Here is a 12,492-nt window from a genome sequence, read left to right as displayed (position 1 = left end):
GGAGTCAAACCCGTTTCCATTTCCGTTTCCTCTGCATTGGCAGGCGGATTCTTAATCACTGAGCAACCAGGGAGGCCCCCTCTGTTCACCTTTAAAATCACTTATGGAGTGCCTGCTCCCTGGATAGTACTGCCAGATATGTTAACAGCTATTGCAGTGATTATATACTGTCACAAGAAAGATTTGGGCTAAAAGATACACTAACTTAAAAGTTTCACCTTCATCCTGTCTGTTTGGATTCTCAGTGGTCAGTTTAAGTGGTTTTGCTATTTCATTCCAAAAAAGCATAGCTCTGCTTTGCCTAAAATCTGATTTACGCTTTCGTGGCCGGCAGCTAACTTTCTGACGCCTGGGGAGTCCCGGCCTCAGCGCGCGCTTGCACGCATGCGCACGCACCCTCGCCTCTCCAGGGATGGCTGGCACGCGGGCGCACACGCCCTCGCCTCGCGATGAGCGGCCCCGCCAGACCCCGGCGCGGGCACCGAGCACCTCCAGAAACCGGCGTCCGCGGCAGCGCGCGGACTGGCGGGCGCGCTGGGCTGTTGGGTGGTTGCGAACTGGCGCCAGCCATGTCAGCCTCAGGAGTGGCGGTGCTGCTGTCTTGGCTGAGCTGTTGCGGCTCGGCTCTGTGGAGGTAAAGAGAGGGGCGAGGGGGGCGCCCCTTGGGCCGTGGCAGGCGGGGACCCACCCCGGCGCCTCAGCGTCCCGGGGCCAGGCGCTCTTGTAGACCACAGCCTGGTCTCCCAGTTCCCCCAACACCAGCCCCGGCTCACCCCGCCCCTTCCGAGAGTTTTCAGTGAATGAGGGCGGGAAATGAGGGCACACTGTTAGGACTTGGCTGCCGCCTCAAGTTCCCGCCGTAGGGTCGCGGTACCTTCACGTCGCCATCCCCTGGACCCCACTGCACCCTTTTGCCAGAGGCAAGAGAAGCACAGGAGAACCAAAAAGTCTCCACCAGAAATAGCGGAGGCGGGGCGGCGGGTGGGGAGGCCAGCTTCACTAGGGTAACAGGGTAGTTGATGGTTTATATTAGGTAGTTGTGGTTGAATGATTTGTGAGAGAGTGCTTTACAAAATATACACTCTACAAACGTAAGGGTGTGTAATTCCCGCATAAAGTGGGTTGATTTGGGGAAGGAAAACTTTAAAGTTCTGAGAGATCCTCTATGCAAGTTTGCTTTTTGGTCAACATTAGGTGACTGCTGGATTGGAAAGTGTATCAAAATATTTTAGATTTTCAACACAGGTTAAAATACAGATGATTAACTAGAAAAATCAGATTTTGCGAATATTCTGTTTAATGGAGGCTTTGCTATAACAATTATTATTACCTTCTAACATTAAGATGTAAGGATACCCACAATAAATCAAACTATTATAGAGGTTTCAGAAGGAAGGGATCCATGGCATCTCAATGGACAGATGGAGAGTTCAAATAGAGTGAGAGTAGCCGTTGGAAAGGATTATTGAAGTACTGAGAAAAAATAAAACCGTAGCATTCTGACAGAACTTTGTAAACCTTCATTTTCTTCTTTATAAAATGACGATGATTAAACCCGTCTCATGGGGTTGTTGTGAGGCTTGAATACAATGATATATTTCAAGCTCTCAACACATGCCTGTGTCAATAAAGTATGGTACCTGATATTATTCAGCTTCACCTGTGAAACTTAGGGAGTTTATAACGTTTGTTATGTTGTACACCAGAGGTCATCAACTTTAGTGTAAAGGACCAGATATTAAATATTTTAGGCTTTTCGGTCAATGCAGTCTATGTTTTAGCCACTCAACATTGTTATTGTAGGGGACAGCATACACCAACAATAGTAAACAAAGGGCGTGGCTGTGTGCAAATACAAATCCGTTTACAAAAACAGATGGGATTTGGCCCCAAAGAGCGTAGTTTGCCAACTCCTGGTGTACATTCATAATTAAGGAAATGCTAAATTTCAATTAGAGGTTAGGGAAGACAAAAATGGTATTTTTTTGTCATGGTAGTCACAGATTCCCTGAATTTTAGTTCTTAATAAGGTGTGCTTTTAAAGGACAAGATTTCTTAAACTTAATATAATGAATTTGTGTTTTATTGTTAGCCTTTGGGGGGTGGGGGAGTTGAGAATTCCAGGGTAGATGTTTTATTTAAGAAATATTTCCCTGCCCCGAGGTCTTAGAGGTATTTACCTAAAATTTCTAACAATGTTACTGAACTTGAGTCTGCTTGCTGATGCGCAGTAAATCCAATCTACTGACACTGGGTTGTGGTGAAGGAAAGTTCAGCATTTATTGCAGGTGCAAGGAGGCAATAAATGCTCAAAAGACGTGAACTCACCAATGGACTTAAGGGAAGAGTTTTTGAAGACAGTTTGAGGGCTTCCCTGGTGGCGCAGTGGTTGAGAGTCCACCTGCCGATGCAGGGGGACGTGGGTTCGTGCCCCGGTGCAGAGCGGCTAGGCCCGTGAGCCATGGCCGCTGAGCCTACACGTCTGGAGCCGTTGCGGACAGGCTCCGCAACGGGAGAGGCCACAACAGTGAGAGGCCGCGTACCGCAAAAAAAAAAAAAAAATGTGTGGTGAGTTTCATTTGCAGAGTTTTCTAATAAAATCATCTTTGCATACATAGGATAAGTGCAACTTGGTCATGGTTTATTATCTCTTTATACTTTATTGTATTCAATTTGCAAATATTTTCTTTAGGATTTTTATGTCTATATTTTTCTTTTTCATGATGTCTTAGGTTGGTTTTGATATCAGCGTTACACTAGCTTTACAAAATGAGTTGGAGAGTGTTATCTCTTTTTCAGTTCTTTGGCAGAATTTGTATAGGATTAGGGTAACTTGTTCCTTGAACGTTGTGATTGGACTCATATGTTAAACCCCTGACCATAAGTGTTTTAGTGTAGACTTTAAAGTACCACTTCAGATCATTTAATGTCTTGTCAGAAGCTTGTCTGTTTTACTTATCTTTGTGTCTTTGTTTTCTATTTTATTGATTTCTGTTTTCATTTTTCTCTCTTTTATTTTCATTAGGCTTATTCTGATATTTTTTCTCAAATATCTTAAGCCAGACATTTAGCTCACAGTTTTTGGTCTTTATTCTTTTCTAATATGGCATTTAAAGGTATTAATACCCCATATAGTACTCCTTTGCTGTATCCCATAAGAAATGATATATAATCATTTCATTATCATTCACTTCTAGACATTTTTAACTATAATCACTATTTCTTCTATAACCCTCAAATTATTTAGAAGTTTGTTTTTATTCCAAATATGTAAATATTTGATTATGTTTTTGTTAATAACTTCTCCATTAATTGTACTATAATCAGAGAGCAGGGTCCACATGATACCTATTCTTTGAAATTTGTTGAGACTTGCTTTATGTCCTACTAGATGATCAGTTTTTATAAATGTTCCATATGCACTTGAAAAGAATATGTTTTCTCATGCTCTGCTATTCTATTGGGTCACACTTATAATGGATTGATCTTCTTTGTCCCTGAAAACACTTTTTGTCTCAAAGTCTTTTTTTCTGTTAGATTAATATATCCAGTGGGGATTGGACTTTCTGTGGGAATCCTGTGCTTCCTGCAATATATGGTTTTCCCACATGAATGATTTAGCATATGCTTCTGTCAGATGCCCAAGAGTATGACCTATTGAGGACCAATTCCAGGACAGACAAACCCCTTAGGATGAATAAGGGGTTTGAGAGAAAATGGTCTACCCAAAGACTATATTTTTTAGGCTGGATAGAGAGAGAAAAAGTGAAGTCAGGAATGACTTATCTCTTAGGAGATGAAGGAAGGGGTAAAAGTCAAGAATTCTCTTTGATTTTGAAGAACTGGTAGAGTGGGAATACACTAGAGAGAGTAGGAGAGGTACATTCTTAGAGTCCCAGAGTGAGATGACACTGTCCTTTTCATTAAAAAATTGTCCTAGCACATGGGCCATCTGCACACCCACACCTTTGATCATTCCAGATCCATTTCCAACAATAACACAGTAAATATTTGACATAATTAAGGAAGCAGGAATGAGAAGGTGTTATTATAGTTGTCTGTGATGAAGTTAATAAATTAAATATGACTCCTTTAGCTACTGTTCCCTCCATAACCTGTACCCAGCCTTAGTAGGAGTTGGAAGCTGATAAAGGAGAAGGTGGGGAAAAGGGCTTGTCAGAGAAGGTAGTTTTATCATTTAGCTACCAGGTTTCATTCACAAATTGCCCAGGTTAACTTTGTAAATTAAAATACAAAAACTTTCACTTGTATTTTTCTCTTTCCTGAGGTTTCTGTCTTTCTTACTATAGTGAAAGAGGTCTTGGATTCATAAGTGGGAGGTGGTTCATACTTACCTGAAAAGAGACCTTTGATGAAAATATATTCCATTTTAATTTATAGGGATATATAAAAATACATTAAAATGTTTTATATTTTATCTGAAATCTGCATATAGATAAAATGTTTCATTATAAATAATAAAATATATTTCATTATGTGACTGACATCTATTAAAAGAGTTACATAGTGATATCCTAGCAATTCCACATACAAATACACACAGAAATTGCCTCTGATTTAAGATTTTAAGGATGGAGCAATCCCAATGGCAATTAAGTGTGTAATGTAGACATGGAATAGATTACTGAAGCAAAGGGAAGGTAAAGGGAATTTCAAGATGGTGCTTTATGATAGCCACTGGCCTTATCTGGCTTTTGAGTATTCGAAATGTGGCTAGTCAAAATTGAGATGTTTCGTAAGTGTAGTATATACACCAGATTTCAAAGACTTAGTACCAAAAAAAAAGAATACTTTTGAATAAAATATATTATTAGAAACAATATCACTTGTTTTTTCTCACTTTTTTAATGTGGCTACTAGAAAACTTTCAATTCCATAGGTGGCTCACATTATATTTTTATTGGAGAGTAGATAAATCATATACACAGAAATTAAAGTACTCTGAATTATAGCGAGAAATGATAATGAACAAGGACTCATAGAAATTTGCTCTTTACTTCAATGCTTCAAATAAGAAATACTGTTTTTTTGATTTTCAATCTTTATCCATTTTATTTTAACTCAGTTTACAGGTGAAGGAGTTAGAGCCAATATTCTTCAACAGTTTTTATTCTAAAACAAAAACAAGATGTAAAAGTATTTACTTCTTGCTATAGTGTCTTCAGATACTGAGCAACCTTGAGCGCACCTTGAGTTATGGGTAGATGTTGCTGATGTTCCCAGTTTTAGCCCCGACTATACTTTCTAAGAAGGTGCTTGGGCAGAAATGTAAAGCTCATGGCAGCTCAGGCATGCTCTGACCAAGTATAGAATCCCTTTTATTTGGGGGAGAAATTAGTTTTAGTATTCATATTTGACATTTTCCTCTGCAGGTATTCCAGTAACAGCCCAAACTACCACATTTTTAGTACCAGAAGTACTGTAAGTATTTAATTTTTTAAACTATAATTATTAATTTTTTTGACTTCACAGCAGAAAGCAAAGTTAATCATACTCAGTCATACAGCACAGTGTCATTCTTTTATTTTTATTTTATTTCCTCATCCTATATATCTTCCTAATATAAATTCCCCCTCCAATAAATGTTTTTAAATATGTATTTAGCAAAAATAGGTAGTGTTGTTTTTGAGTGTTTTTGTGATTCAACATTCACAAAACGGTGTTATGATACAGACAGGATGACCATGCAGTATATTGTTAAACTATTGAGAATTAAAGATAGTGCTATTAACAGTTATGCTGGGACAATAGGTATAAATCGGAGCTGTCTAGACAAACCAGGATGTATGGTCACCCAAGCTATAGACTTGCTTCTTTACATTACTTTTTAAATTCAACACTGTCTAGTACACTTAATGACGCCTGATTACTAGTGTGTGTGTATATTATTTATCTATTGCACCCCCTAATGATGGATGAATGGCTTCCTACCACCACAGAAAACATTGTGATGAATGCCCTTCTACATGTCCTTTTATGAATCTGTGCAATAATTTTTCAGCTATGGTTGGTAGGGCATAGGGAAGCAGACACCTAACTTAACTAAATTCTGCAAGATTTTTTCCAAAATGGCAATCACAATTTATATTCTTACACCGTGAACATCTTCACCAGAATTTGGTATTATTGAATTTCCCATTTTTTTTTACCAATCTCATTACTACATAGTAATAGTTTACTGCTGTTGTTATTTTCAATTCTCTGATGACTAGTGATTTTGTGTATCATTTGCCATATTTATGCAGGGTTCTTCTGTGAATTGCCTTTTCATTTTTGCCCATTTTCCACTTAATGTTCTACCCTTTTCTTGTTGATTTACAGAGCATTGTCTATATTCCACTCTATGTATTAGTCAAATGTTGATTTTAAATATTTTAGTTATCATTTCCTAGCCTCTCATCTACTCATCTAACCATTGACTTTGTCCATGGATACTTTATTTTTTTTAAAAGATGACTTTTGTTGAGCTATCCCATCCCTTATTTGATGTTACAGTTTATACTTTTTTTGAATTTTATTTAAGAAAAAGTTTTGCCTACGCTTCATTGCACAGATTTTTATCCTACATTTTCTTTTATATGATTTATATTTTTACTTTTCAAATAAAGGTCATAAGTAATATCTGGAGCCCACCTTGTGTATAATATAAGGTAGGCATTTACATTACTTTCTCCATAGAATGAACCAGCATGTATTTTAAAATTTATTGTTTCCTTATTATTTTTTCTGGTATCATCTTTGTTTTATATATGGATGTGTTGATTTCTGAACTTTCTTCTTTCCTATTGGTAGATTTGACGGATCCTCTCTGCAACATGTTTCATGTAGTTGGAGTTTCAATTCTGTATATTCCATTGAATTAACATACAACAATATATATATCATTCTACTCTAGATAAACAATCAGTTTTTTCCATTTTTAGTCTACTGTGATTAGGGCTGCTATGAACATTCTTATGCTTATTTTCTGCTTAACATATGTATGTATTTTTGCTGGGTGTATACCTAGGAGTGGAATTGATAAGTCATAAGGCATGTGCATATGTTCAGCTTTAGTAGATGGTGCCAAAAGATTTTACAAAGTAATTGTATCAGTTTACGTTCATATTCTGTTTACAGATATTGTTGTATTTACATTATTCAAAACCAGGCAAAAGGAATCTATGTAAACTGTATTTCCTTTTTTTAATTTTTATTTTATATTGGAGTAGAGTTGATTAACAATGTTGTGTTAGTTTCAGGTGTACAGCAAAGTGTGATTCAGTTATACATATACATATATCTATTCTTTTTCAAATTCTTTTCCCACTTAGGTTATTAAAACTATATTTCCTTTTAAAATGTGCATTTGTCTTAAAATTTATTGCTATCCATTTCTTTATAATCTTTGCATACCACTTAAATTTCTATTTGTAGTTACTGTATTTCTCTAATATTATTTGTTTATGTACTTCATCTTTTTTTCTTGAAGAACTTTGTTAAATTCTTTTCTTGAAGAACTTTGTTAAATTTGGTAAAAATTGACCATTTTATTAGTCTTTTTTTAAAATCACCCTTTTTCTTTTCTACTGTTCCTTTATCACTTTTATGTAGGTTACAGAAATGTTTCAGTTTTAATTGATAAATGGTCCCCAAAACAAAAATGTTATGTAATTGCAGAAATGCAGATTAGGAGCTAGAGTTTGATTATCAGAGCAGAAGTTAGACAAAAGTCAAGAGAGTAGATGATAAAAACAGTGGTATTGTGCTTGCTTGAAAGTAATATTCAGAGAAAGAAAATATTAAGTATGCATAATACTTCAGGGATTAAGTAGTCCATGAATCTTCTTGATGGAAAGTATTTTAAAAAGTCCCTCCCCACCTTTTTGCTTTTCCTGAAATTTCAGCATGAGGATTGGCACACATGAAGGTGCTCTTAGGGAACATACACTGTTGGATACTGTCTTTGCATTCTCCCTCTGCCTCATTACAGTTCATTGGTATTTCTGAGATGGGAGCTTGTACACTCATCTGGAGCCCTGATTTTTGTGACTGCTGTCTAGGAATCAGCACAGATTGCCTGCCTCTGGTGGCCAGTGGGGCTTATATGCTTGCAATCCCACAGGACAGTATATATTTGCACACTTTCAAAGCTGCTGCCTGAGGATCTGGATGCTAATCAGCATGAATCTAGGTGCTGACAGATTCTCCCATTTGGGACACTGACAGGTCCTGGCACATCCTCAACTACTAGGAGCTATTAAAAATGAAATAGGCTGCTTGGACAATCACAAGGAGAGATAACCAAGAGCTAGCGCAGGGTTGAACAATATGCTCATCTCCTACACAAGGCCATGCCTTCAAGACTGGGAGAGATGGTAGTTTCATCTACTGTAGAAATCAACAAAGAGTCAAGGAAAATGAAATAACAGAGGAATATGTTCCAAACAATAAGATAAAACCTCAGGGCAAAAAAAACCCTTAAAGAAATGGAGATAAGTAATTTACCTGATAATGGTTGGGGAGAGGAATAAAGATGGCAGAGTAGAAGGATGTGGAACTCACCTCCTCCCACAAATGCATCAAAAATACATCTACAGTGGAACAGTTCTCACAGAATACCTACTGAACACTAGCAGAAGACCTCAAAAACCTGAAAGGACAAGAAAGATCCTCACGTAACCAGGTGGGATGAAAAGAACAACAAAAGAGGAAGTGAGACAGGACTGGCACCCTGGGGAGGGAGCTGTGAAAAAGGAAAGGTTCCTGCACCCAGGGAAGCCCCCTCCCTGGTGGGGAGATCAACCAGGACAGAAAGGGTGCTTCACATGCTCAGAGGAGAATGCATCAACTGGTTTGTGGCAGGCAGAACAGAGAGAGACCTGCACAGATGGTCGTGCCACCACCCTGCATGCCCCAGCCTGAGACACACATCCACTGTTACGAGTGGGGACTGAGTGCTGAAACTCAGGTTTTAGAGGACTGATGTTGGCTGTGTGGAGGAGACAGCCTGAAGGGGCTGGAGTGTATTTCAGCCACAACCAGGGTTGTTTGCGGAAGAAACCCAGGCTTGTAGAAACAGAGCTCCATTGTTAAGTGGTGCACAAAGGGAGGAGTGGGGTTGCCATAGCAGCCTCTTTCTCCTTGCACCAGCCTCCACCTCCATGGGCTCCAGGAGTGCATGCTCCATCCACCACCTCAGCAGGCACCTGCCTAGTAAACTCCTACTCTCTTGCCGCTGCCAGGGCAGGCTCGCAAGCTCCAGCTACCACCTTGGTGGGCTCACACCTCAGCAGGCTCTGGCACCAGGTGCCACCTTGGCAGGCTCCGGGAGCAGGCCAATGGGTTGCCCACATGCAGAGGCAGGGCTGAAATCATAGTTGAGCCCCAGGGCTGTGTGATTTAGGAGGTAGGGCTGGAATCTCTCCCCATGGCTGTGTGAGCCGCTGATTTACACCTCCACCATCGGCTTTGTAAATTCAGCGCCCGTAGGACATCCGAGCAGACAATGGGTGCTCCCATGGCTGGGACGGGTCTGGCCTTAGCAGCTGTGGGCCTTGTGGGTGCATGCACATGGGGGCTGACCCAGGTCAGGATCTGGGCTGCCTCCATAGCTTGCACAGCAGGTCCAGGTGTGTGACTAGTCCAGTCCTGGCACCTGACTTCAGTGGATCCGCGCTGGTGGCCTTGTGAAAACAGTGCCTGAGAGACATGAGGGCTGATTGCCGGCATGCGCATGGTTGAGATGGGGCTGACGGCAGTGCCAACAACTGTGTACTTTGTGAGCCTGCACAATGGGTGAAAGGTGACACAACAGAGCACACTCACCAGTGAACAGCTCTGGCAGAGGAATATTCAGTGGCTGCTCTCCCAGTGAGAGCACTCCAATCCCACATACCATGCACTGCAGTTCAGAAACACAGCTCAGAAATGGATCTGAGGCTTCTACTCCTAAAACTAAGGAGCAAACCTTGCCCCGACAGGGCAGTGACAACCACAGAGCAAAGAGGAGGACCTGCTCAACATCCAGTGCAGGCTCTGTCCACCACAACACCAGTCATACCTCCTATCAAGGGGATAACAGCCAGCACACACCAAGGAAAGAGGCAGCAGGCATCCGTACTCAAAACAACACTTGCACCAAAAATGTTAAACCCATACAGTCTACACAAGGGATGCTCCCACATAAAAATAGCCCTCCAAGACCACAGTGGATATTGTTTCTCCTAAATTCATAGAGCAAGAGAAATATAAGTAAAATGAAGAAGCCGAGGAACCACTCCTAATTAAAAGATCAAGGGAATTCCCCTGAAAGAACAAACTATGAAACGGCCCTCTTCAGTCTAATAGACACTGAGTTCAAAAAGGAGATAATGAAAATGCTGAAGGAATTAAGAAGGGCTGTTGATAGATATGCTGGTTATTGTAAAAAGAAAACAGAAACTATAAAAAGGAACTAGGAGAAATTAGAGAACTCATTTGCCAAGACAAAAGCTGAGCTAAAGGCAATGAATAGCAGAGTGAATAATGCAAGAGAGCTAATAAGTGATCTGGAAGATTAAAATAATGGAGATCACACAATCAGAACAGCAGACAGAAAACCAAGTGAAAAAAAATGAAAGCAATATAAAAGACCTATGGGATAATATAAAGCATGCCAATCTATGCGTAATGGGGATCCCAGAAGGAGAAGAAAGAGAAAGGGGAATTGAAAATGTATTTGAAGAAATTATGGCTGAAAACTCCCCAAACCTAAAGAAGGAAACAGATATCCAGGTACAGGAAGCTCAGAGGGTCCTGAACAAGATGAACCCAAACAGACCTACACCAAGACATATTATAATTAAAATGGCAAAAGTTAAAGAGAGGATTCTAAAGCCAGCAAGATAAAACCAGAGTTAATTGCAAGGGAACCCCTATAAGGCTATCAGCTGATTTCTCTGCAGAAAAGTTGCAGGCCAGAAGGGAGTGGCAAGGCATATTCAAAGTCCTAAAAGGGAAAAATCTGTAACCTAGGATACTCTGCCCAGCAAGATTATCATTTAGAATAGAAGGAGAGATAAAGAATTTCTCAGGCAGAGGGGAGCTTCAAGCTGGTGGAAGAGTAAGACGCGGAGATCATCTTCCTCTCCACAAATACATCAGAAATGTATCTACATGTGGAACAACTCCTACAGAACACCTACTGAACGCTGGCAGAAGACCTCAGACCTCCCAAAAGGCAAGAAACTCCCCACGTACCTGGGTAGGGCAAAAGAAAAAACAGAGACAAAAGAATAGGGACCTGCACCACCGGGAGGGAGCTGTGAAGGAGGAAATGTTTCCACACAAGAGGAAGCCCCTTCGCGGGCGGAGACTGCAGGTGGCAGAGGGGGGAAGCTTCGGAGCCGTGGAGGAGAGCGCAGCAACGGGGGGTGCGGAGGGCAAAGTGGAGAGATTCTCACACAGAGGATCGGTGCTGACCAGCACTCACCAGCCCGAGAGGCTTGTCTGCTCACTCGCCGGGGTGGGCGGGGGCTGGGAGCTGAGGCTCGGGCTTCGGAGGTCGAATCCCAGGGAGAGGACTGGGGTTGGCAGCGTGAACACACAGCCTGCAGGGGGTTAGTGCACCACAGCTAGCCGGGTGGGAGTTTGGGAAAAGGTCTGGAGCTGCCGAAGAGATAAGAGACTTTTTCTTGCCTCTTTGTTTCCTGGTGCGCCAGGAGAGGGGATTAAAAACGCAACTTAAAGGAGCTCCAGAGACGGGCGTGAGCTGCGGCTATCATCGCGGACCCCAGAGACGGGCATGAGACGCTAAGGCTGCTGCTGCTGCCACCAAGAAGCCTGTGTGCAAGCACAGGTCACTACCCACACCTCCTCTCCTGGGAGCCTGTGCAGCCCGCCACTGCCAGGGTCCCGTGGTCCAGGGACAACTTCCCCTGGGGGAACAAATGGCGCGCCTTAGGCTGTTGTAACGTCATGCCAGCCTCTGCCGCTGCAGGCTTGCCCCGCATCCGTACCCTTCCATCCCCCCGGCCTGAGTGAGCCAGAGCCCCCGAATCAACTGCTACTTTAACCCCGTCCTGTCTGAGTGAAGAACAGATGCCCTTGGGCGACCTACACGCAGAAGTGGGGCCAAATCCAAAGCTGAGCCACGGGAGCTGTGCGAACAAAGAAGAGAAAGGGAAATTTCTCCCAGCAGCCTCAGGAGCAGCGGATTAAATCTCCACAATCAACTTGATGTACCCTGCATCTGTGGAGTACCTGAATAGACAACGAATCATCCCAAGTGGAAGAGATGGACTTTGGGAGCAAAAGATATATATATTTTCCCCCCTTTTTCTCTCTTTCTGAGTGTGTGTGTGTATGCATCTGTGTGTGACGTTGTCTGTATAGCTTTGCGTATACCATTTGTCCTAGGGTTCTGTCTATCCGTTTTTTTTTTCTTTTTACTTTAAAAAATTTTTTTCTTAATTTTTTATTTTAATAACTTTGTTTTACTTTATTTTATTT

General features: G+C 41.4%; 1 protein-coding gene across 1 annotated transcript in view; it reads left to right on the top strand.

The window, feature by feature from the left end:
• Nucleotides 1–569: 569 nt before the first annotated feature.
• The window catches only part of CATSPERE (catsper channel auxiliary subunit epsilon), a gene marked incomplete at both ends in the record, with an annotated part of 242,671 nt that continues 230,748 nt past the window's right edge, over nucleotides 570–12,492 (top strand). Inside the window, 2 exons of the mRNA XM_082833795.1 lie at nucleotides 570–634; nucleotides 5,394–5,442. Of these exons, the coding sequence (XP_082689921.1) occupies nucleotides 570–634; nucleotides 5,394–5,442 (114 nt within the window). The remainder of the gene's footprint in view (nucleotides 635–5,393; nucleotides 5,443–12,492) is intronic.

This window comes from Leucopleurus acutus, assembly GCF_964270905.1.
Source record: "Leucopleurus acutus genome assembly, chromosome: 2".
Classification (NCBI taxonomy): domain Eukaryota; kingdom Metazoa; phylum Chordata; class Mammalia; order Artiodactyla; family Delphinidae; genus Leucopleurus; species Leucopleurus acutus.
This window is presented reverse-complemented; position numbering and strand designations above follow the sequence as displayed.